We start from the raw sequence: 21,606 nt of genomic DNA, 5'->3' as shown, positions 1-21,606 counted from the left end.
TTGTGGTCTGAACAACTGTACTTGTACCTTCAGCTGTGGTTGTGGCTCTACCAGATGTGCTTTCCACAGCTGATGTCACATCAGCAGTTGTTGTGTCTGCAACAGGGGTGGCCACAGACTCTGTAGTCACTCCTGCAGTAGTGATTATCTCAGCAGTAGTACTTTTGGCTGCTGAAGTGATTTCAACAGTAGTTGGCTCTGCAGCAGTGGTCTCAGCACCAGTGGTCACACCAGAAGTTGTAGTTACTTCAGCTACTGTGGTCTGAATAACTGTACTTGTAGCTTCAGCTGTGGTTGTGGCTCTACCAGTTGTGCTTTCAACAGCCGAAGTCACATCAGCAGTTGTTGTGTCTGCAACAGGGGTGGCCACAGACTCTGTAGTCACTCCTGCAGTAGTGATTATCTCAGCAGTAGTTGTTTTGGCTGCTGAAGTGATCTCAACAGTAGTTGGCTCTGCAGCAGTGGTCTCAGCACCAGTGGTCACACCAGAAGTTGTTGTTACTTCAGCTACTGTGGTCTGAATAACTGTACTTGTAGCTTCAGCTATGGTTGTGGCTCTACCAGTTGTGCTTTCCACAGCTGATGTCACATCAGCAGTTGTTGTGTCAGCAACAGGGGTGGACACAGACTCTGTAGTCACTCCTGCAGTAGTGATTATCTCAGCAGTAGTTGTTGTTTGGGCTGCTGAAGTGAATTCAACAGTAGTTGGCTCTGCAGCAGTGGTCTCAGCACCAGTGGTCACACCAGAAGTTGTAGTTACTTCAGATATTGTGGTCTGAACAACTGTACTTGTAGCTTCAGCTGTGGTTGTGGCTCTACCAGTTGTGCTTTCCACAGCCGAAGTCACATCAGCAGTTGTTGTGTCTGCAACAGGGGTGGCCACAGACTCTGTAGTCACTCCTGCAGTAGTGATTATCTCAGCAGTAGTTGTTTTGGCTGCTGAAGTGATTTCAACAGTAGTTGGCTCTGCAGCAGTGGTCTCAGCACCAGTGGTCACACCAGAAGTTGTAGTTACTTCAGCTACTGTGGTCTGAATAACTGTACTTGTAGCTTCAGCTGTGGTTGTGGCTCTACCAGTTGTGCTTTCCACAGCTGATGTCACATCAGCAGTTGTTGTGTCAGCAACAGGGGTGGACACAGACTCTGTAGTCACTCCTGCAGTAGTGATTATCTCAGCAGTAGTTGTTTGGGCTGCTGAAGTGATTTCAACAGTAGTTGGCTCTGCAGCAGTGGTCTCAGCACCAGTTGTCACACCAGAAGTTGTAGTTACTTCAGATATTGTGGTCTGAATAACTGTACTTGTAGCTTCAGCTGTGGTTGTGGCTCTACCAGTTGTGCTTTCCACAGCTGATGTCACATCAGCAGTTGTTATGTCAGCAACAGGGGTGGACACAGACTCTTAGTCACTCCTGCAGTAGTGATTATCTCAGCAGTAGTTGTTTGGGCTGCTGAAGTGATTTCAACAGTAGTTGGCTCTGCAGCAGTGGTCTCAGCATCAGTGGTCACACCAGAAGTTGTAGTTACTTCAGATATTGTGGTCTGAACAACTGTACTTGTAGCTTCAGCTGTGGTTGTGGCTCTACCAGATGTGCTTTCCACAGCTGATGTCAAATCAGCAGTTGTTGTGTCTGCAACAGGGGTGGACACAGACTCTGTAGTCACTCCTGCAGTAGTGATTATCTCAGCAGTAGTTGTTTTGGCTGCTGAAGTGATCTCAACAGTAGTTGGCTCTGCAGCAGTGGTCTCAGCACCAGTGGTCACACCAGAAGTTGTTGTTACTTCAGCTACTGTGGTCTGAATAACTGTACTTGTAGCTTCAGCTGTGGTTGTGGCTCTACCAGTTGTGCTTTCCACAGCTGATGTCACATCAGCAGTTGTTGTGTCTGAAACAGGGGTGGCCACAGACTCTGTAGTCACTCCTGCAGTAGTGATTATCTCAGCAGTAGTTGTTTGGGCTGCTGAAGTGATTTCAACAGTAGTTGGCTCTGCAGCAGTGGTCTCAGCACCAGTGGTCACACCAGAAGTTGTAGTTACTTCAGATACTGTGGTCTGAACAACTGTACTTGTAGCTTCAGCTGTGGTTGTGGCTCTACCAGTTTGGCTTTCAACAGCCGAAGTCACATCAGCAGTTGTTGTGTCTGCAACAGGGGTGGACACAGACTCTGTAGTCACTCCTGCAGTAGTGATTATCTCAGCAGTAGTTTTTGTTTGGGCTGCTGAAGTGAATTCAACAGTAGTTGGCTCTGCAGCAGTGGTCTCAGCACCAGTGGTCACACCAGAAGTTGTAGTTACTTCAGCTACTGTGGTCTGAATAACTGTACTTGTAGCTTCAGCTGTGGTTGTGGCTCTACCAGTTGTGCTTTCAACAGCCGAAGTCACATCAGCAGTTGTTGTGTCTGCAACAGGTGTGGCCACAGACTCTGTAGTCACTCCTGCAGTAGTGATTATCTCAGCAGTAGTTGTTTTGGCTGCTGAAGTGATCTCAACAGTAGTTGGCTCTGCAGCAGTGGTCTCAGCACCAGTGGTCACACCAGAAGTTGTGGTAACTTCAGCTACTGTGGTCTGAATAACTGTACTTGTAGCTTCAGCTATGGTTGTGGCTCTACCAGTTGTGCTTTCCACAGCTGATGTCACATCAGCAGTTGTTGTGTCAGCAACAGGGGTGGACACAGACTCTGTAGTCACTCCTGCAGTAGTGATTATCTCAGCAGCAGTTGTTGTTTGGGCTGCTGAAGTGAATTCAACAGTAGTTGGCTCTGCAGCAGTGGTCTGAGCATCAGTGGTCACACCAGAAGTTGTAGTTACTTCAGATATTGTGGTCTGAACAACTGTACTTGTACCTTCAGCTGTGGTTGTGGCTCTACCAGATGTGCTTTCCACAGCTGATGTCAAATCAGCAGTTGTTGTGTCTGCAACAGGGGTGGCCACAGACTCTGTAGTCACTCCTGCAGTAGTGATTATCTCAGCAGTAGTTGTTTGGGCTGCTGAAGTGATTTCAACAGTAGTTGCTCTGCAGCAGTGGTCTCAGCACCAGTGGTCACACCAGGAGTTGTAGTTACTTCAGATACTGTGGTCTGAAAAACTGTACTTGTAGCTTCAGCTGAGGTTGTGGCACTACCAGTTGTGATTTCCACAGCTGATGTCACATCAGCAGTTGTTATGTCTGAAACAGGTGTGGCCACAGACTCTGTAGTCACTCCTGCAGTGGTGATTATCTCAGCAGTAGTTGTTTTGGCTGCTGAAGTGATCTCAACAGTAGTTGGCTCTGCAGCAGTGGTCTCAGCACCAGTGGTCACACCAGAAGTTGTAGTTACTTCAGCTACTGTGGTCTGAATAACTGTACTTGTAGCTTCAGCTGTGGTTGTGGCTCTACCAGTTGTGCTTTCCACAGCTGATGTCACATCAGCAGTTGTTGTGTCAGCAACAGGGGTGGACACAGACTCTGTAGTCACTCCTGCAGTAGTGATTATCTCAGCAGTAGTTGTTTGGGCTGCTGAAGTGATTTCAACAGTAGTTGGCTCTGCAGCAGTGGTCTGAGCACCAGTGGTCACACCAGAAGTTGTAGTTACTTCAGCTACTGTGGTCTGAATAACTGTACTTGTAGCTTCAGCTGTGGTTGTGGCTCTACCAGTTGTGCTTTCAACAGCCGAAGTTACATCAGCAGTTGTTGTGTCTGCAACAGGGGTGGCCACAGACTCTGTAGTCACTCCTGCAGTAGTGATTATCTCAGCAGTAGTTGTTTGGGCTGCTGAAGTGATTTCAACAGTAGTTGGCTCTGCAGCAGTGGTCTCAGCACCAGTGGTCACACCAGAAGTTGTAGTTACTTCAGCTACTGTGGTCTGAATAACTGTACTTGTAGCTTCAGCTGTGGTTGTGGCTCTACCAGATGTGCTTTCCACAGCTGATGTCACATCAGCAGTTGTTGTGTCAGCAACAGGGGTGGACACAGACTCTGTAGTCACTCCTGCAGTAGTGATTATCTCAGCAGTAGTTGTTTGGGCTGCTAAAGTGATTTCAACAGTAGTTGGCTCTGCAGCAGTGTTCTGAGCATCAGTGGTCACACCAGAAGTTGTAGTTACTTCAGATATTGTGGTCTGAACAACTGTACTTGTACCTTCAGCTGTGGTTGTGGCTCTACCAGTTGTACTTTCAACAGCTGATGTCACATCAGCAGTTGTTGTGTCTGCAACAGGGGTGGCCACAGACTCTGTAGTCACTCCTGCAGTAGTGATTATCTCAGCAGTAGTTGTTTTGGCTGCTGAAGTGATCTCAACAGTAGTTGGCTCTGCAGCAGTGGTCTCAGCACCAGTGGTCACACCAGAAGTTGTTGTAACTTCAGCTACTGTGGTCTGAATAACTGTACTTGTAGCTTCAGCTATGGTTGTGGCTCTACCAGTTGTGCTTTCCACAGCTGATATCACATCAGCAGTTGTTGTGCCAGCAACAGGGGTGGACACAGACTCAGTAGTCACTCCTGCAGTAGTGATTATCTCAGCAGTAGTTGTTTGGGCTGCTGAAGTGATTTCAACAGTAGTTGGCTCTGCAGCAGTGGTCTGAGCATCAGTGGTCACACCAGAAGATGTAGTTACTTCAGATACTGTGGTCTGAATAACTGTACTTGTAGCTTCAGCTGTGGTTGTGGCTCTACCAGTTGTGCTTTCCACAGCTGATGTCACATCAGCAGTTGTTGTGTCAGCAACAGGGGTGGACACAGACTCTGTAGTCACTCCTGCAGTAGTGATTATCTCAGCAGTAGTTGTTTGGGCTGCTGAAGTGATTTCAACAGTAGTTGGCTCTGCAGCAGTGGTCTCAGCACCAGTGGTCACACCAGGAGTTGTTGTTACTTCAGATACTGTGGTCTGAACAACTGTACTTGTAGCTTCAGCTGTGGTTGTGGCTCTACCAGTTGTACTTTCAACAGCCGAAGTCACATCAGCAGTTGTGTCTGCAACAGGGGTGGACACAGACTCTGTAGTCACTCCTGCAGTAGTGATTATCTCAGCAGTAGTTGTTTTGGCTGTTGAAGTGATTTCAACAGTAGTTGGCTCTGCAGCAGTCGTCTCAGCACCAGTGTTCACACCAGAAGTTGTAGTTATTTCAGATATTGTGGTCTGAATAACTGTACTTGTAGCTTCAACTGTGGTTGTGGCTCTATCAGTTGTGCTTTCAACAGCCGAAGTCACATAAGCAGTTGTTGTGTCTGCAACAGGGGTGGCCACAGACTTTGTAGTCACTCCTGCAGTAGTGATTATCTCAGCAGTAGTTGTTTGGGCTGCTGAAGTGATTTCAACAGTAGTTGGCTCTGCAGCAGTGGTCTCAGCACCAGTGGTCACACCAGGAGTTGTAGTTACTTCAGATACTGTGGTCTGAATAACTGTACTTGTAGCTTCAGCTGTGGTTGTGGCTCTACCAGATGTGCTTTCCACAGCTGATGTCAAATCAGCAGTTGTTGTGTCTGCAACAGGGGTGGCCACAGACTCTGTAGTCACTCCTGCAGTAGTGATTATCTCAGCAGCAGTTCTTGTTTCGGCTGCTGAAGTGAATTCAACAGTAGTTGGCTCTCCAGCAGTGGTCTGAGCATCAGTGGTCACACCAGGAGTTGTAGTTACTTCAGATACTGTGGTCTGAAAAACTGTACTTGTAGCTTCAGCTGAGGTTGTGGCACTACCAGTTGTGATTTCCACAGCTGATGTCACATCAGCAGTTGTTATGTCTGAAACAGGTGTGGCCACAGACTCTGTAGTAACTCCTGCAGTGGTGATTATCTCAGCAGTAGTTGTTTGGGCTGCTGAAGTGATCTCAACAGTAGTTGGCTCTGCATCAGTGGTCTCAGCACCAGTGGTCACACCAGAAGTTGTAGTTACTTCAGCTACTGTGGTCTGAATAACTGTACTTGTAGCTTCAGCTGTGGTTGTGGCTCTACCAGTTGTGCTTTCCACAGCTGATGTCACATCAGCAGTTGTTGTGTTAGCAACAGGGGTGGACACAGACTCTGTAGTCACTCCTGCAGTAGTGATTATCTCAGCAGTAGTTGTTTGGGCTGCTGAAGTGATTTCAACAGTAGTTGGCTCTGCAGCAGTGGTCTCAGCACCAGTGGTCACACCAGAAGTTGTAGTTACTTCAGCTACTGTGGTCTGAATAACTGTACTTGCAGCTTCAGCTGTGGTTGTGGCTCTACCAGTTGTGCTTTCAACAGCCGAAGTTACATCAGCAGTTGTTGTGTCTGCAATAGGGGTGGCCACAGACTCTGTAGTCACTCCTGCAGTAGTGATTATCTCAGCAGTAGTTGTTTGGGCTGCTGAAGTGATTTCAACAGTAGTTGGCTCTGCAGCAGTGGTCTGAGCACCAGTGGTCACACCAGAAGTTGTAGTTACTTCAGCTACTGTGGTCTGAATAACTGTACTTGTAGCTTCAGCTGTGGTTGTGGCTCTACCAGTTGTGCTTTCCACAGCTGATGTCACATCAGCAGTTGTTGTGTCAGCAACAGGGGTGGACACAGACTCAGTAGTCACTCCTGCAGTAGTGATTATCTCAGCAGTAGTTGTTTGGGCTGCTGAAGTGATTTCAACAGTAGTTGGCTCTGCAGCAGTGGTCTGAGCATCAGTGGTCACACCAGAAGTTGTAGTTACTTCAGATATTGTGGTCTGAACAACTGTACTTGTACCTTCAGCTGTGGTTGTAGCTCTACCAGATGTGCTTTCCACAGCTGATGTCACATCAGCAGTTGTTGTGTCTGCAACAGGGGTGGCCACAGACTCTGTAGTCACTCCTGCAGTAGTGATTATCTCAGCAGTAGTTGTTTTGGCTGCTGAAGTGATCTCAACAGTAGTTGGCTCTGCAGCAGTGGTCTCAGCACCAGTGGTCACACCAGAAGTTGTTGTAACTTCAGCTACTGTGGTCTGAATAACTGTACTTGTAGCTTCAGCTATGGTTGTGGCTCTACCAGTTGTGCTTTCCACAGCTGATGTCACATCAGCAGTTGTTGTGCTAGCAACAGGGGTGGACACAGACTCAGTAGTCACTCCTGCAGTAGTGATTATCTCAGCAGTAGTTGTTTGGGCTGCTGAAGTGATTTCAACAGTAGTTGGCTCTGCAGCAGTGGTCTGAGCATCAGTGGTCACACCAGAAGTTGTAGTTACTTCAGCTACTGTGGTCTGAATAATTGTACTTGTAGCTTCAGCTGTGGTTGTGGCTCTACCAGTTGTGCTTTCCACAGCTGATGTCACATCAGCAGTTGTTGTGTCAGCAACAGGGGTGGACACAGACTCTGTAGTCACTCCTGCAGTAGTGATTATCTCAGCAGTAGTTGTTGGGGCTGCTGAAGTGATTTCAACAGTAGTTGGCTCTGCAGCAGTGGTCTCAGCACCAGTGGTCACACCAGGAGTTGTTGTTACTTCAGATACTGTGGTCTGAACAACTGTACTTGTAGCTTCAGCTGTGGTTGTAGCTCTACCAGTTGTGCTTTCAACAGCCGAAGTCACATCAGCAGTTGTGTCTGCAACAGGGGTGGACACAGACTCTGTAGTCACTCCTGCAGTAGTGATTATCTCAGCAGTAGTTGTTTTGGCTGTTGAAGTGTTTTCAACAGTAGTTGGCTCTGCAACAGTCGTCTCAGCACCAGTGGTCACACCAGAAGTTGTAGTTATTTCAGATATTGTGGTCTGAATAACTGTACTTGTAGCTTCAACTGTGGTTGTGGCTCTATCAGTTGTGCTTTCAACAGCCGAAGTCACATCAGCAGTTGTTGTGTCTGCAACAGGGGTGGCCACAGACTTTGTAGTCACTCCTGCAGTAGTGATTATCTCAGCAGTAGTTGTTTGGGCTGCTGAAGTGATTTCAACAGTAGTTGGCTCTGCAGCAGTGGTCTCAGCACCAGTGGTCACACCAGGAGTTGTAGTTACTTCAGATACTGTGGTCTGAATAACTGTACTTGTAGATTCAGCTGTGGTTGTGGCTCTACCAGATGTGCTTTCCACAGCTGATGTCAAATCAGCAGTTGTTGTGTCTGAAACAGGAGTGGCCACAGACTCTGTAGTCACTCCTGCAGTAGTGATTATCTCAGCAGCAGTTGTTGTTTGGGCTGCTGAAGTGAATTCAACAGTAGTTGGCTCTCCAGCAGTGGTCTGAGCATCAGTGGTCACACCAGAAGTTGTAGTTACTTCAGATATTGTGGTCTGAACAACTGTACTTGTACCTTCAGCTGTGGTTGTGGCTCTACCAGATGTGCTTTCCACAGCTGATGTCAAATCAGCAGTTGTTGTGTCTGCAACAGGGGTGGCCACAGACTCTGTAGTCACTCCTGCAGTAGTGATTATCTCAGCAGTAGTTGTTTGGGCTGCTGAAGTGATTTCAACAGTAGTTGGCTCTGCAGCAGTGGTCTCAGCACCAGTGGTCACACCAGGAGTTGTAGTTACTTCAGATACTGTGGTCTGAAAAACTGTACTTGTAGCTTCAGCTGAGGTTGTGGCACTACCAGTTGTGATTTCCAGAGCTGATGTCACATCAGCAGTTGTTATGTCTGAAACAGGTGTGGCCACAGACTCTGTAGTAACTCCTGCAGTGGTGATTATCTCAGCAGTAGTTGTTTTGGCTGCTGAAGTGATCTCAACAGTAGTTGGCTCTGCAGCAGTGGTCTCAGCACCAGTGGTCACACCAGAAGTTGTAGTTACTTCAGCTACTGTGGTCTGAATAACTGTACTTGTAGCTTCAGCTGTGGTTGTGGCTCTACCAGTTGTGCTTTCCACAGCTGATGTCACATCAGCAGTTGTTGTGTCAGCAACAGGGGTGGACACAGACTCTGTAGTCACTCCCGCAGTAGTGATTATCTCAGCAGTAGTTGTTGGGGCTGCTGAAGTGATTTCAACAGTAGTTGGCTCTGCAGCAGTGGTCTCAGCACCAGTGGTCACACCAGGAGTTGTTGTTACTTCAGATACTGTGGTCTGAACAACTGTACTTGTAGCTTCAGCTGTGGTTGTGGCTCTACCAGTTGTGCTTTCCACAGCTGATGTCACATCAGCAGTTGTTGTGTCAGCAGCAGGGGTGGTCACAGACTCTGTAGTCACTCCTGCAGTAGTGATTATCTCAGCAGTAGTTGTTTGGGCTGCTGAAGTGATTTCAACAGTAGTTGGCTCTGCAGCAGTCGTCTCAGCACCAGTGGTCACACCAGAAGTTGTAGTTACTTCAGATATTGTGGTCTGAATAACTGTACTTGTAGCTTCAGCTGTGGTTGTGGCTCTACCAGTTGTGCTTTCCACAGCTGATGTCACATCAGCAGTTGTTGTGTCAGCAACAGGGGTGGTCACAGACTCTGTAGTCACTCCTGCAGTAGTGATTATCTCAGCATTAGTTGTTTGGGGTGCTGAAGTGATTTCAACAGTAGTTGGCTCTGCAGCAGTGGTCTGAGCATCAGTGGTCAAACCAGAAGTTGTAGTTACTTCAGATACTGTGGTCTGAACAACTGTACTGGTGGCTTCAGCTGTGGTTGTGGCTCTACCAGTTGTGTTTTCCACAGCTGATGTCACATCAGCAGTTGTTGTGCCTGCAACAGGGGTGGCCACAGAACTTGTAGTCACTCCTGCAGTAGTGATTATCTCAGCAGTAGTTGTTTGGGAGATCACGGTTGTGACAGCTTCTGTGGTTCTGTCTCGAACAGTTGTCTCCACTTCAGTGGTTAATCCAGAAGTTGTGCCAATATCAGCAGATGTTTGAGCAGCTGTAGTTGTTGCAGGACCTATTGTAGTCCCTTCATCAACTGTAGTGCGTGCAGATGAAGAGGTTTGTGTAGTTGTCTCTGCTGCAATTGTGGTACCAGTCACTGTTGAGGCACTGACTGTGGTGACTTTATCCTCAGAAGTTGTCTCGGCCGCTGTTGATGTACCAGCTGCTGCAGTTGTCTCAGCACCCGCATCAGCTGTCTTGGTAGATGTGCTGATAGCAGCTGATGTCTGAGGAGCTGTAGTTGTTACCTCATCGGTTGTGATACCTTCAGAGACAGTTGTTTCTACAGATGTAGCCACACCTTGTGTAGTAGTCTCGACATCAACAGTAGTATCAACCCCAGTGGTACTTCTGCCGGTTGTGGCTACCTCTGGAGTTGTCAGGGATGTTCTGGTGGATAAAGCTTCTGTACTGCTCTCTGCAACAGTAGTCTCAGTATCAGTGGTTATTCCAAGGGATGTGCTCGCACCAGCTGATGTCTGTGCAGCTGTGGTAATTCCCTGCTCTGTGGTCGTACCTACAGCAACAGTAGTTTCCACAGGTGTAGTCACAACTGGAGTGGTTGTCTCTGCTACAATTGTAGTTTCAGCCACAGTTGTAGCTCTATAAGTTGAGGCTATTTCTGGAATTGTTGTCTCTGATGTTATTTGAGTTACAGCTGTTGTACTTCTTTCTGGCAAAGTAGTCTCAATGCCAGAGGGTATTCCCACAGTTGTGCTAATACCAACTGATGTCTGTGCAGCTGCAGTTGTTCCCTGATCTGTCGTGCTACTTTCAGCAAAAGTAGTTTCAGCAGATGTAGTCACTGATTTTTGAAGAGAGGTTGTTGTAGTCTCGACATCAACAGTAGTATCAGCCACAGTGGTACTTGTGCCGGTTGTGGCTACCTCTGGAGTTGTCTGGGATGTTCTGGTGGATAAAGCATCTGTACTGCTCTCTGCAACAGTAGTCTCAGTACCAGTGGTTATTCCAAGAGATGTGCTCACACCAGCTGATGTCTGCGCAGCTGTGGTTATTCCCTGCTCTGTGGTCGTATCTCCAGCAATAGTAGTTTCCACAAGTGTAGTCACAACTGGAGTGGTTGTCTCTGCTACAATTGTAGTTTCAGCCACAGTTGTAGCTCTATAGGTTGAGGCTATTTCTGGAATTGTTGTCTCCGATGTTATTTGAGTTACAGCTTCTGTACTTCTTTCTGGCAAAGTAGTCTCAATGTCAGAGGTTATTCCCACAGTTGTGCTAATAACAGCTGATGTCTGTGCAGCTGTTGTTGCCCCCTGCTCTGTAGTGATACTTTCAGCAAAAGTAGTTTCAGCAGACGTAGTCACTGATTTTTCAAGAGAGGTTGTTGCGACAAGTGTAGTGACAACAACAGTTGTTTCAGCACTAGTCATATCAGCAACCGCTGTTGTCTGTTCTGAAGTTGTACTCTCAGAAACAGATGTCAATCCTGTTGTTGTGGTAAACTCACCACTGCTAGTCTGGCCTGGCGTGGTAGTTCCCTTTGTCATTGTTGTCACAGCAACAGCTGTAGTGTCAGCATCTAATGTTGTCTGTGCTGGAGTTGTGGACTCGGGCAGAGCAGTTACTTCGCTGACAGTGGTTACCTCCACGGTGGTTTTTTGCACTTCAGTAGTCGTTACATCTGCAATAGTTGTCTCAGCAACAGTGGTGCTTTCAGTCATAGTAGTTGCCTCAGCGCTTGTGGTTTGATCAGCTTTTGTCTGGGGAGCTGTTGAAAAGTATAAATAAATGTAACAATAATTTCAGCTTTTGACACCTTGTACTTTAACAAAATTATTACAATTATGACAGAAGATTATGAACCAAATTGATTTTCTTAGTTTAGTTAATTAGTAATGATTGGAATGTAACTGATAAAATGGTTTACTATGAACTATTTTGAGCCATCATTTGAAAGTTGAATCGATTCGATGAGTTACAATGGCAAATGAATCATGAATGTTAACGAGGAATATCATTGCTCAATAATGTAGATAAATATGAGAAAATGACATTAATCATTTGGACGATTTATACATACCTGCATGCATACTATTTTGAACCCCCAAAAGACTGCAGTTCTGAGCTGTTTTTAACTTGACAATCTTGCGCATGACGTTCAGTTCAGGTAAGTTTGTCTGTGTGAGTCTGACAAAAGCTTTTACACACTGAGACATTGATATGGTCTTATATTTTTTGTTAACTGTGCCTGCATCAAAATGATTGTGTTGCTATAATTGAGTATTCCTATCTCCACACTTCCCTACATGTTTGAATCCATGCTGGTCTTTAATTTTTTTCTGGTGTAAGTTGCTGGTGGTGGCACTTTATCGACATGAACAGAAACAGAAAAAAATATTCTTCCTTTGTATGTAGTTTTTCTAATGATTTATGTTTAAAACCTGGCAGTACCAAAGAATGCAATTAGTCAAAAAAATGTCAGCTATCTTATGATTGGATTTCACTGTCTGAATCTTTCAACAGTTTAATGCCACTCAACGCTAAACGTTCACAGTCACATATTTGTTTTAGCATAACAGTTACTCCCCTCCCACCAATTCCCCGAATTATTTTAGGTTGTTTAAGAATTTGGCTCGTTTTGAATACTTAAAATTTGTGATTACCTACTCTTTTTTTTATAAACAGTTGCTCTGTACATTAATACTTGCACTGTAATAATAACTTATACACAATTAAGAATGGGTCCACGTAAATATTTCATACAAGTGTCCTCGGTATTTTTTTTAATATGAAAGGACCTGGTGAGCATGTAACCAAAATAGAACTTAATCTTTTTTTCTTTGGTCGATGCCACAGTAACAGGCCATTTTACATTACACTGCATATTTCAGCAAAATATCTTTCCGCACTGTAAATTAGGGACAAAAAGTTGAAAACTGGGTTTAACACCTGATGCAGCCTGCATTCTAAACATATCTCATATTTATTTGTCATTTCCAAAATCTAAGTATGGATTATGGAAATGATTTTGACATATGTGGTTGGGGTCCACACAGCATAATTCAGCACCATAACTATTCGCATACTAAATTTGGGCCAAAAAGCTGAAATTCATCTGTTTTCATGCCACTAAACAAAATATTATCAGAAAATGGAATGTTAAAAATGCTGGGGGGGGAGGTTAAAAGTTATATTTTGCTGCCAAAAATGCTGCTTATTCTGTAGGAGTTATTCACAGGACTACAACTCACTCTTATGATTTGAAAAAGGTGCCAGAATCATAAAAGTATTATTTTTGGTGTATTATTACTTCAAACGGAAGGAACACCTCAAATTTCACTTTTCCTGTTTTTCCTTTTTTTTTGGAAAATGACAATTTTTGATGAAGTACTGCCTAATAGGATAAAATCCCCCAAAACTTTCCAGATATGGAAAGACTAATGTTGACTCTAATTAAATCCAAAAGGAAAATATTCTGAGACCGCTGGCAAGTTGACTTTTTGAGGGACAAATCTAGGGTACAAATAACAATTTTGCAAGTGCAAAAAAAGCATAAGGGTGACATTTAAACATTATATTTTTTTCAAATAAGGGCAAGGATTATACTTTGTAACGATATAGTTGATTGTGTGATATAACTTTGCATTTTGGCTGGCCGATTTTTAAAATAAGCTAAAAATAGATTTTGAGTCCCAAAAACTTGCTAAAATTACTATGGCAACGGGCCATAGATTTTTTTAAGTTTTAATTTTGTTACTCAGCTCACCAAGTCCTTCATATTATAGAAAAGTGTTGAGGACAATTACAAGAAATATTTATGTGGACCCACTATAAAGTAGACCGATATAAAAAAAAAATATGAATGAGAAAGACAATATGGTAACCGTCACAAATCAGCCAAATTCAGACACCTAATTGTGCTTAATAGTGATGCACATGTGAATGTAGATTCAGAATAGATGCATTATATGTCACATTTTATGTTGGAATGCACAATCTTTCAATTTGGCTGATTTGAGTCAATTAAAATGTATGTATCTAGGGGTTTATGGGAGATATTCAAATGAAATGTGAAATCAAGCATGAATTATTAAATGACAATAATGGAAAATGATTTTGCTAAAGACATATGAAAATTAAAGAAATGTTGCCTTAATAAATGACAAAATTCAAGGCAAGAATTTCTGAATATTTATGTTTAAATACAAAATGTAAATCTGGAATGAAAATGAAAATATAAATATGGCCAAAGAAAGAAAAATGAGATGGCAAAATGCATACATATTATAGTAATTTAACATATTTTTCTTATATATGATATTATATACACATATTATTATTAATATGAGGCGTGATCTTACAGGGCAAGTCAAAAAATTTAACCCAAACCCAAAGATGTATATTTCATATTTTAAAAAAAATGTAGCATCAAAAATAATTATGAATGGTAAGTCAATTTCATAAACTACTTTAAGATGAAAAAAATACTTCAACTTCAAGCTGTTCAAATTATATCACCATTTAAATGAAATGCCCCTAAAATCAGTTTGTCCAAAAACAGCAATTTATTGTGTGTTCTAACTGTTTGGAACAACAATGAAAATGTCACAGAATACTTGTTTCAAAAATAGTTATAACTGTATTACATTATATCTTTATTAACAGCCCTGCTTTGGCTAACAACGTGATTTGTAAAATCCACAGGCCTTCAAAAGGACTTCGTAGAATATTTTAAACTTTTAAACTAAGGATTTTATCGCTCCTGATGCTTGCCGACAATTGTAACGACAATTCTTGAAATTGAATTTTTGGACAAAAACAGATTTTAGGGTCATTTCATTTAAATGGTGATATAATTTGAACGAATTGAGCAATTAGAGTGAGTTTTTCATCTAAAACAAGATTATTTAATTGACTTACCATTCGTATTTATTTTTGGTGCTACAAATTTTTTGTAAAATATGAAATAGATTTCTTAAGGTTTGGGTTCCCCTTTTGTTTTACTCATCCTGTATTTTGAGTAATTAAAGAGGCAAACATAATTATGTACAGGACAAATAAAACAAATGGATAGCATCTCAAATTCACTCAAACTACATATTGATTAATGGAGAATATGAAAAGACATCAATAACTGTCAAAAATAGCTATTTTACGCATGAATATTAAAACAAACACATGAAATGAAACAAGATAAATGCATGGTACGTAACAAATTAAAGTTATTGTAACATTCTTGGAAGAAAATAAACAAGAGCATGGAGAATGAATATTAAACATTACTATTTATATCAGGCTTTCCAGCGGTAAAAATAAATCAGCGCATTGTTTGCTATCAGAAAAAAAGGACCTGGATGATAGCAATATTATGTCAGTAAAAGTACCCGTATGAAGACAATGTTACTTTTGATATTGCCCTAATCCGGGCATTTTCGCTGGTTCTTGAAAGATCAAGAGCAGAGAAACTCAGTTGACAACCAGTCAACCGAGCGTCGCGCAGTACCATCGCACATGGATGCGCCCGCAGCAAGCACCAGGTTACACGCACACTGTTGTCAACAACCGCAATGGCAGCTTCATGCCATGAAAGTTGTTTCGGTAAGTGAAAAACAATTCGACGAAACAGGGGAAATGAAGACAGTATACTGAAATGTATTTTTTGCGAAAACAGGTCAGCCCGATATAAATAATAATAATATTGCATGGCTTTATATTTTCGGAGGACACAAGAATATATTGCACTTGCTATGACAATATTGTACTTGTCTTCCACTCAGGCAATATTGTTACAGCTGGTGCAATATATTCTTGAATCCCCCTCAAAGCCATCCATTACTATATAAATATTTAAATGGCACAAAAATAAAAGTGATATTTGAAATGTTCGCTGCAGGAAGAATGACTTTCTCTGTCTTCAGGACAGCAGCCAACAATGCATACTCAGAGTTGATTGTGATTCAAAGTATTAATGGCTACAGAAATTTTAATCTCTAGAATAAATATTCAATAAAACCACAAAAATTTGCTGCATCAAATTCAGTTGCAATGTACTTCGATCACTAAGCATTGTACAATGCATCTCTCAAACTGGGAAGCATTGCACATTGGGTATGAAGTATATGTAGATCAGTTGCAAGTAAATTCAACTCAGTAATTGCAAAACTAGTATTTAGAAGACGTTAAGTGAAAGAACTTTCTGCTCTTGTAAACATATGCCATATTTGACTTAAAGTCAAACAAAAGAAAATCATGTGGAACAGCAAGAACACACAAAAGCAGAGTTTAGTTAGGAAGGGAAATACACAAATATCAAAATGTGATTTGCTTTGTAACCATGGTATACTTTGCCATGTCTGTTTTTTTAAGTTTCAATAGCTTGTTTGAATATGATTCAAACTAGACAAGACAGGCCTTGTAAAGCTGGTCACAGAGGGCACAAAACCCTATTCAACTGATCTAGAATTGCTAAAATGTTCGTACAATAAACAGTAGAGGTCTATGTGTTGGAAAGAGGTAACCAGTCTAATTCAGAACTGACAGTCAGTCAGTCAGTGAGATAGGTAACAAGTCTAACTATCAAGTAACACACGTCAGTTAGTGAAATAGGTAAACAGTCTAATTCACAAGTGAGAGTCAGTCAGTGAGATAGGTGAACAGTCGCATTCACAACAACAGTAAGTCAGTTGGAGACTTGAACAAGTGCAATTATTAAGTATGAGTCAGTCAGTGAGACATTCAATTAGACATTCCATAGGGGAGTGAGTCAGTCAGGTACAAAGACTAAATATATTGACTGGCCCCCTGTGACCAGCAAAAACAAGAGGGGTTCCTTCTATTTTTTTTCTGTTTTTGAGATGAAGACATAATATGAAGCAAACACATTTGAAATTCTCTGTGTAATTGACCTATAGCCGTTTGCGAGTTAGCCATGCCCCCTTAGACAACCTTATGGAGTTTTTGCACACTAAGTTTTGTTTGTCTAAGATTTTGCGTGTTCCGCCTCCATTCGTATATCATGAAATTGGACAATATTTCACAAGCAGCGTTGACATGATTCTACCACTATAGGTCAACTCTGACACAGTGAAGGCCTTTTTGCCCCCTTAAGTACAACACGGATGTGAGTCACCATGGATATGACCAAGGCAAACTGGAAATCAGGGAGTAATGTAACATCTTGGATGTATGAGTTAGTGAAGTGGGTCTGTATCACACAAGGGGTTCAGAATAGAATGTTACAGATTAATCAGCCAACAACTTGATTAAAACACATTCCCAACCAAAGATGAAAGAAATGCAGATACACACAATTATAAATGTTAGAAAATGAAAAAGGCCTCACAATTAGACTTTCATGTCCCAAGCAGTCAGAAATATCAACAACTTGAAATGGGTGTTTCAACAGCTTCAACCATCATGATGGCAATATTAAGCCAGATGCTGATATTAAGCTTAATTGAACACATTCACATAGCATTTGATTATAAAGCAGTTCTTTAATAGTCATATCGTTTGATGAGAGGAAAATAACTAAATATTAAACCTCACAGTTGAAAAAATGCAACCAAACAGATGAAAAGATATTAATCCACAAGCATCTACAACAGTGTTAATTATTCATGAATACCTGAGACAGGTAACCCATTCCCACTGGTCAAAAGCCCATCACATGGGTGGATTTAAACAGTTGATAAAACACAGACTGGATGGTTTTAAACAATGTTCCGGTGTCACATGAAATATGACTCCTATGAAATCTAGTACCTTTTAACATTTTGGACTCCTATGGTTGGATGGTCCTATTGGTTGAATGTTCACAGTTCTCACTTAGGCATGTGCAATACTCCCGAAGAGTCCATATTTCAGTCCTAAACTCACACTACTTGAGCACCGCCGCATTCTGCGCCACATCGCGCATTAATGTGCCATGCACACGCCAATCTTCGTATAAACGTAGCTAGAAGGGTGTTTAAACAGTATGAAGTAAACTTGTTGAACAAATTCGTTGGAAATTTATAATTTTTGACCTGTTTTTACTTTTTAACCGGAAGGTATTTACGAATGGGAATAACTATGTGCTTGGTCAGTAAACGAGTACATTTAAAACCGGCTTGGGGCCTGGTCAATGATAATGTCCCTCGCCTTCTTCGTCCAGGCCCCAAGCCTGTTTTAAATGTATTCGTTTAAAATCGGCCAAGCACATATTTATTCCCTTAGTAATACATTTTATTACATAATATTAATTCCCGGATGAATTGATAAACCATGAGGAAGTAGTTTTTGATGGAATATGGAGTAATAGGCAAGTTGGTTTGGGCAGTAAAGGTACAAATAATGGGTTCAGTTAGGAGCACAATACAAAGGAAGTGAATGTCAACATGTAAGTTCATGGAAATGAGCAGTATAGACAATAATGAAAATTCTAATGTTTCATTTTCAAATTCACCCACTGTATATAGGTTTTGGTTTTAAGTATACTTGATACCTGATTTGCTTCATTGTATCTGCAGAATTAAACAATTCTGTAAAGTAATCCTGTAAACTAATCCTTACTATGCTAAAGTAACCTGGGTAAAATGAAGATAGTATATATAAAAGTTCAAATGTTTATTTCTGCAGATACCCACGAAAGTAGAAAAAAAACTCAACTTCTAAAAGACATGCAAAGTATCAATCTGTACATGAATTTGAAAATGAATATAAATGAAAAACACAAACATAAACAAATATAACACAGAAACACAGAGCATGCATACGATGAAATGATTCAAGATGAATAAATGAATAGATTGTGTAAAATCTTTACATACAAATGAGCAAGTACAAATTAAAAAGCCACAGTGTGTGTGTGTCACTGTTACACCTGTTACTTTTCTTGTGCTTCATTAATGGTGTCAGGATAAGGAGCACAAATGGAGTTTTGCCTCATTTGTAGCGTTAAGATTTGGATTTTATGAATGGTATAAAACAAACGTTTTGTGACCTAAGAATTGCTGGTCTTGTTGTTTCTGAAAAACTAAACAGTGTTCTTAAAACAATCAAAAAGTTAAACAAAAAGTAAGGATGTATATAAAAAACACAACACACCTATGTAACTATGGCATATTCAACTGCACTTGCTTCAATACATATTAATATTAGCAAAAAAATCTGTACCTGTCGTTGTTAATAAAGAAGCAGCTGTGGTCTCAGTCAATCCTTTTGTGGCTACTTCAATGGTTGAAATCTGAGTACCAGAGATGGTGTAACCTGAAGTAGTTGCCTCTATACCAGTGGTAATTTCAGGTGCATTTGTTCTTGAAACCTGCGTTCCAGTAATGGCCTTACTAGTTTTTTGCAAAGGTGAACTAAAGTCAACTGTTGTGATAGCAGCTTCAGTGATTATTTCAGGCACAATAGTTGTTGTTTCTACTGTAGTAATGTTTTGGGCTGCAACGGTGGTTACGGCAGATGTAGTTTCATTTGAAGCAGTTGTCTCAGAATCAGTTGCTGCTGTTACTGTTACTGCTACTTCTGGAGTTGTTGTCGAAGATGAAATAGTAGTTACACCTGCTGAAGTTGTTATAGGAGGTGTGATAGTACCTTCCTCAACAGTAGACTGTACTGTTATGGTACTCCCAATCACAGTTGAGGCACCAACTGTAGTAACTTTATCCTCAGAACTTGTCTCGGCTACTGTTGATGTACCAGCTGATGTAGCTGTCTCTGAATCTACAGTACTTGTCTCGGTAGATGTGATGATAGCACCAGTGGTAACACCAGGAGAGGTAGTTACTCCAGATACTGTGGTCTGAACAACTGTACTTGTAGCTTCAGCTTTGCTTGTGGCACTACTAGTTGTGCTTTCCATAGCTGTCGTGTCATCGAAAATAGTCATCTCGGCAGTTGGTTGACCACCAGTGGTGATACCAGAAGTTGTAGAAACCTCAGCTTGAGTGGTTTGGGTAGCCAAGGAAAAAGCTTCAGCTGCAGTTGTACTCTTTACAGTTGTAGTGATATCAGCAACAGTCGTTTCAGGAAGAGATATGGTCACAGCATTTGTACTTACACCAGCTGTTGTGAGAATCTCTGCAGTGGCTGTCTCTGATGTTAAAGAAACTCCAACTGTACTTGCTTCCACAGCAGATGTTATATCAACATCAGTGGTGAGACTAGAGGTTGTTGCTATCTCAGCTGCAGTTGTCTCACCAGGTAACGTTGTAGCTTCAACTGTGCTTGTGGCACTACCAGTTGTGCTTTCCACAGCCGAAGTGACATCAGCAGTTGTGTCTGCAGCAGGGGTGGACACAGACTCTGTAGTCACTCCTGCAGTAGTGAATATCTCAGCAGTAGTTGTTTGGGGTGCTGAAGTGATTTCAACAGTAGTTGGCTCTGCAGCAGTCGTCTGAGCATCAGTGGTCACACCAGAAGTTGTAGTTACGTCAGATATTGTGGTCTGAAAAGCCGTACTTGCAGCTTCAGCTGTGGTTGTAGCTCTACCAGTTGTGCTTTCCACAGCTGACGTCACATCAGCAGTTGTGGTCTCTGCAACAGGAGTGGCCACAGAACTTGAAGTCACTCCTGCAGTAGTGATTATCCCAGCAGTAGTTGTTTGGGGTGCTGAAGTGATTTCAACAGTAGTTGGCTCTGCAGCAGTGGTCTCAGCACCAGTGGTCACACCAGGAGTTGTTGTTACTTCAGATACTGTGGTCTGAACAACTGTACTTGTAGCTTCAGCTTTGCTTGTGGCACTACCAGTTGTGCTTTCAAAAGCCGAAGTCACATCAGCACCAGTGGTCACACCTTCAGTTGTAGTTACTTCAGATACGGTGGTCTGAACAACTGTAGTTGTAGCTTCAGCTGTGGTTGTGGCTCTACCAGTTGTGCTTTCCACAGCTGATGTCACATCAGCAGTTGTTGTGTCTGCAGCAGGGGTGGACACAGACTCTGTAGTCACTCCTGCAGTAGTGAATATCTCAGCAGTAGTTGTTTGGGCTGCTGAAGTGATTTCAACGGTAGTTCGCTCTGCAGCAGTGGTCTCAGCACCAGTGATCACACCAGGAGTTGTAGTTACTTCAGATACTGTGGTCTGAACAACTGTACTTGTAGCTTCAGCTTTGCTTGTGGCACTAACAGTTGTGCTTTCAACAGCCGAAGTCACATCAGCACCAGTGGTCACAGCTTGAGTTGTAGTTACTTCAGATACTGTGGTCTGAACAACGGTACTTGTAGCTTCAGCTGTGGTTGTGGCAATACCAGTTGTGCTTTCCACAGCTGATGTCACACCAGCAGTTGTTGTGTCTGCAGCAGGGGTGGACACAGACTCTGTAGTCACTCCTGCAGTAGTGAATATCTCAGCAGTAGTTGTTTGGGCTGCTAAAGTGATGTCAACAGTAGTTGGCTCTGCAGCAGTGGTCGGAGCATCAGTGGTCACACCAGAAGTTGTAGTTACTTCAGATATTGTGGTCTGAATAACTGTACTTGTAGCTTCAGCTGTGGTTGTGGCTCTACCAGATGTGCTTTCCACAGCTGATGTCAAATCAGCAGTTGTTGTGTCTGCAACAGGGGTGGCCACAGACTCTGTAGTCACTCCTGCAGTAGTGATTATCTCAGCAGTAGTTGTTTGGGGTGCTGAAGTGATTTCAACAGTAGTTGGCTCTGCAGCAGTGGTCTCAGCACCAGTGGTCACACCAGGAGTTGTAGTTACGTCAGATATTGTGGTCTGAATAACCGTACTTGCAGCTTCAGCTGTGGTTGTGGCTCTACCAGTTGTGCTTTCCACAGCTGATGAGAAATCAGCAGTTGTTGTGTCTGCAGCAGGGGTGGACACAGACTCTGTAGTCACTCCTGCAGTAGTGAATATCTCAGCAGTAGTTGTTTGGGGTGCTGAAGTGATTTCAACAGTAGTTGGCTCTGCAGCAGTCGTCTGAGCATCAGTGGTCACACCAG

At 42.5% G+C, this 21,606-nt stretch overlaps 1 protein-coding gene across 1 annotated transcript in view; it reads right to left on the bottom strand.

Moving 5' to 3' along the window:
• LOC119720869 (mucin-19-like) overlaps nucleotides 1-19,936 on the bottom strand; it is an 80,365-nt gene extending 60,429 nt beyond the window's left edge. The window contains exons 1-4 of the mRNA XM_038190734.1: nucleotides 18,835-19,936; nucleotides 11,186-11,446; nucleotides 10,586-10,807; nucleotides 9,878-10,234 (exon numbers count right to left, since the gene is read on the bottom strand). Of these exons, the coding sequence (XP_038046662.1) occupies nucleotides 9,878-10,234; nucleotides 10,586-10,807; nucleotides 11,186-11,446; nucleotides 18,835-19,555 (1,561 nt within the window). The 5' untranslated portion in view covers nucleotides 19,556-19,936. The remainder of the gene's footprint in view (nucleotides 1-9,877; nucleotides 10,235-10,585; nucleotides 10,808-11,185; nucleotides 11,447-18,834) is intronic.
• Between the last annotated feature and the right edge of the window lie 1,670 nt (nucleotides 19,937-21,606).

Source organism: Patiria miniata, unplaced genomic scaffold, assembly GCF_015706575.1.
Source record: "Patiria miniata isolate m_02_andy unplaced genomic scaffold, ASM1570657v1 HiC_scaffold_9, whole genome shotgun sequence".
Taxonomy (NCBI): domain Eukaryota; kingdom Metazoa; phylum Echinodermata; class Asteroidea; order Valvatida; family Asterinidae; genus Patiria; species Patiria miniata.
The sequence above is the reverse complement of the archived record's forward strand: the minus strand, read 5'-3'. Positions and strand labels throughout refer to the sequence as shown.